A 4,210-nucleotide genomic window follows, 5' to 3' on the forward strand; every position below is an offset into this window, starting at 1 on the left:
AAATAAGTACGAATAATTGATTTCGAACCTAGTCACAAATCAAATCGATCGATTGAGCTTGAATTTGGAGCTCGAATCTATAGAGTTCAAATTTTTGATCTGTCTTTAATGCCGAAACACACTTTTAAGTATTAAAACTGGTTTTATAAATAAGTACATGTTTTGATAGAAAAGTTAGAAACATACCATAAGCATCTAGTGATTTGACAAAAGACATTGATTGAATTTTTTTTTGTTAAAATATCTGGAATACCCTTAAACAGTGGTGAGAGTAAGTTTACTATATTTAAAACACCCTTAACAGAACTGTAATCGGTTAATCTGTAATAATGGCTCAATCCAAGGTCAACTAATTAAATCCACAAATCAGTCACTTTAAATTTGCCTCCCCTTTTCATGTACAGCCTCCAACACATATTCACATCTCCACAAAAAAAGTATACTACTCTTCTAGTCTTCTTTTCCTTCTCCAAATCTTCCAGCTTCCTTCTTCTTCAACAACAACAAACTATGATTCCAAATCCCTCTCATTTTTTCCTCTCCTTCACCCTTCTTCTCTTTCTCCTTTCCACAAAATCAACATCAGCTCAATCCACCACTGATCTTGATCCAAACCAACTCAAAGCTCTCAGATCACTAGGTGTTCCAACAGGAAAAGACCCTTGTTCTCCTTCTCACAAATCCACTATTTGTGACTCGTCAACTCCCTTTCACAATCTTATTTCCCTCAAACTTATAAACTGTTCAAATGGTGTTACATTAACTCAAACAGCTCTCAAAACTCTCTCCACTCTCCAAGACTTACAATTCATCAACTGTCCAGTTTCTCCTATTCATTTCCCCTCTGAACTTACCTCTAATCTCAACTCCTTCACTTGTATCAACTCCCTCAAGAAACTCACAAGTGTTTGGCTTATTCGAATGCGTAATGTCGTAAATTTAACTGTGTCTAATGTTCCAGTTTCTGCTAGTGGCCCTTCTATTATCTTGAATAGTATCAAGACTTTGCATACTGTTACTATTTCTCATGCAAAGCTTAAAGGTGTTCTTCCTACAAGATGGCATATGAATCTAACTTATGTTGATTTATCTGGGAATAAGCTTGAAGGGAAACTACCAACTTCTTTAACTGAGCTTGAAAATCTTGTGCATTTGAATCTTTCTTCAAATTCACTCAATGGTACTATACCAAATTCATTTGGCAATTTACTTAGTTTGAAAAATATGTCATTAGCTTCAAATTCTTTGTCTGGAAGTATCCCGAAAACGCTTGCTGCAATTGCTGGATTAGTTCATCTTGATCTTGGATCAAACCAATTAAATGGAACTGTTCCAAAGTTCATTTCAGATATGAAGGGATTGAAATACTTGAATCTTGAGAGGAATAATTTCAAGGGGGTTTTGCCATTCAATGCTTCTTTCATCAAGAAATTGGTTGTGTTCAAGGTTGGAGAAAATTCTAATCTTTGTTACAATCACTCCACGTTGTCTTCAAAATTGAAACTTGGCATTGCTCAGTGTGATAAACATGGATTACCACTGTCGCCGCCACCTCCTAAGGAAGATCTCAGTGATGATACTGAAGAAGATGATGATAACAGTCCACCACCTAAACATGAACATGGACCTAGTAGAGTTGTTTTTGGGGTGGCCATTGGACTTTCATCCATTGTGTTTTTGATTATTTTCTTGGTTTTATTGGCCAAATGTTGTAAATGAATTGAGTGTAAATTGAGACATTCTTGGTCCAGTTAGGTTAGGCAAATGTCCTTAATAGGATTTGAAAATTTGTTTATTAACTGTATACTTGGATCTTGAGGGAGAGTAGAATGTAAGAGTGGTTATTTTGTCAGTGTGTGTGTGATTCTATTAGCACTATTGCTGAAGGAGAAAATCTCCATTTCAGTTATCTAAATTCTTTTGTCATTTATGTATGATCTGAAATAAGGGAATATTTGAAGGAGGAAGCTCCCATTCCTGGCATTGTTTGTAATGAATCTTTATGTCTCTATAGCTGAAAGCACAAAAAGTATGGTAACATCTTAATACAAATTATATTAGAGCAGCTTATTACTCTGTTATAATGGACTTTTGCCTCTTTCAGTCTTTTCCTCCTGGCAATCACCATATTGGTTTTGCTTACTTTCTAATTGCTGATTTTGTAAAGCTTGTAGTCCAAGTTGCTAATTAAGTTGGGCACTATTTGTCTTGAGAGTGGTTCGGCTATCAAACTAGTAGGGACCTTACAGGCAACTATCGCGGTTGTTTATTCAAGGTAAGTGACAACCACGAGTTGACTAGATGCTTAGCCTGGAGATTTTCCAAACCCGTGTTGACGTAACAACCCACACATAATTAATTTAAACTAACAGTGTTAAAAATATTTTACATATATGACCAGTGATAATGACACACAAACAACCCCTTCCTCCCCCTAAGAGAGGAAAAAAGAAAAAAGTGAGGTAAAAGTACGTACCATATGAAATTATGGATTAAATTCTCCACTAACCATTCTCTGTTTGAAATGGCCGTACTAGGATTTCTTTTCTATGTTGTCTATGTAGTTCATGCTGCAGCAGATGTTGTTCCCAGCATATATTCCTTTTATGCATTGGAATTCGGGATCAGCATGCACGCAATGCACCACGAATATTTGTAGTGGTTTAAAGCTTCAAATGTTCAATGATACTTTTTACCGCCTTGTTTTATTGATTTAGATGTAAGGAGGTAATTAACCAACGAATTTTGATAATTATATCTGTTGAGTGTATGATTAAGTAGTCGTGGAGTAAAGTAAATCACATGATGGATGCATCATTATTCGTAATGTTATCTTAGTTTCGTCAACAAGTTTCCCCTTTTCATATTTTCCTTCGCATCTCCTCTCTCTCGCAAGCGGATTTAAAATAATTTTTCTATGAGCTGTACCTATTGTTGTCAGCTCGAACATCTACAACAATAACATACCCAGTGAAATTCTACAAACCTACATGGCAAAAGTCAACAACAACAATACATATTTAATTATACAACGTATTTTGAACTTGCTGGCTCTAAATTTAGAATCTATCTTTGTTGCCATGTTCTTCTAGCTCTCGTTGACTTTTGCCATGTGGAGCTCTATTCCTCACGTGATTCCTCTAGTTCCTAGTCCTTCTATTAATATTCAAAATCATTGCCGTCTACTCTAGCAAAGGGCGAATTCGACATTCAAATGTGGTAGATTCAATTTTTAGGTTTTAACAGTGAATTAATTTTACTTTCAAAATTATGTGCTCTGTATTTAGAATTCCGAGTTTAGCTGAATTTAGTAGCTATATGCTACATACACCTCTTTCTATGCATGCAGGCATATACCAAGTGATTGACAAACAAAAATATGAATTTTGAACTCTGCTCGTCTTATTTTTTAATCCAGCTCATATTGGACTCTACTGAAGTATTTAAATGAACTAGCTTGCGTGTACGTTTTAACTTCATTTGTTTAATGTTTATATTCTCAGAGAATACCTAATACTATAGTCTTCTCAATCTTAAGAGATTTGATTTATCAGTTCCTTGTTTTTTATTAATTATCCATGTCGGCATACGTAGAGATATATGATACTTGATGCTATGAGCTACGAGCTATATATAAGATTTAATCATGGCCTCTCTGTTAGCATGGAACTAATAATGAAAGGATCAATTTGTCAGCTTTACCATTCATGTGTTGGTATTTTTTTTTAATCCCAGTCTTAGTACATAGAGAACATGCTCCTCCTGATTCTTTCAGATTTTTAATTCGGATAAAGCATAATGTATTACTTCACAAAGGGTCAAGAAATGCTTTAGAGACCTGTCTAAATTATGGAACTCATATCTCCTATGTTGGATGAAGGAAGAGAAATTGAACTCTACCACCTTTATCACCTTCATATTATGTATTACGAAGAAATTTATTCTCGTCATAATGCCACGACGTTGCAGTACACAAATCGATTATTGTTGATGAAAATATTGAGCTTTAAAACTGTTAGTTAACCACTTCCCTTATACTCACTCCCTACCTTTTGGTGCTGCTATAGGTCACCAGACCTTTTATTTGATCAGAAACACAAAAATAGTTTTGACAGCTTTTCATATACATTTTTTTACGTTATGAAAATGTTTAAGGTAGCATACTTTTGGGTTTGATTATTGTAGGTAAAGAAGAAAAGTACAAAAATCC

The 4,210-nt window shown here is 34.8% G+C and overlaps 1 protein-coding gene across 1 annotated transcript; it reads left to right on the forward strand.

Annotated features, from left to right (window-relative positions):
* Positions 1 to 417: 417 nt before the first annotated feature.
* LOC132623049 (receptor-like protein 51) lies at positions 418 to 2,065 on the forward strand. The gene has a single exon (XM_060337750.1). It carries the CDS (start codon positions 511 to 513, stop codon positions 1,717 to 1,719), a length of 1,209 nt encoding a protein of 402 aa, XP_060193733.1. The 5' UTR covers positions 418 to 510; the 3' UTR covers positions 1,720 to 2,065.
* The last annotated feature ends 2,145 nt before the right edge of the window (positions 2,066 to 4,210 follow it).

This window comes from Lycium barbarum, chromosome 12 (genome assembly GCF_019175385.1).
Source record: "Lycium barbarum isolate Lr01 chromosome 12, ASM1917538v2, whole genome shotgun sequence".
NCBI lineage: Eukaryota > Viridiplantae > Streptophyta > Magnoliopsida > Solanales > Solanaceae > Lycium > Lycium barbarum.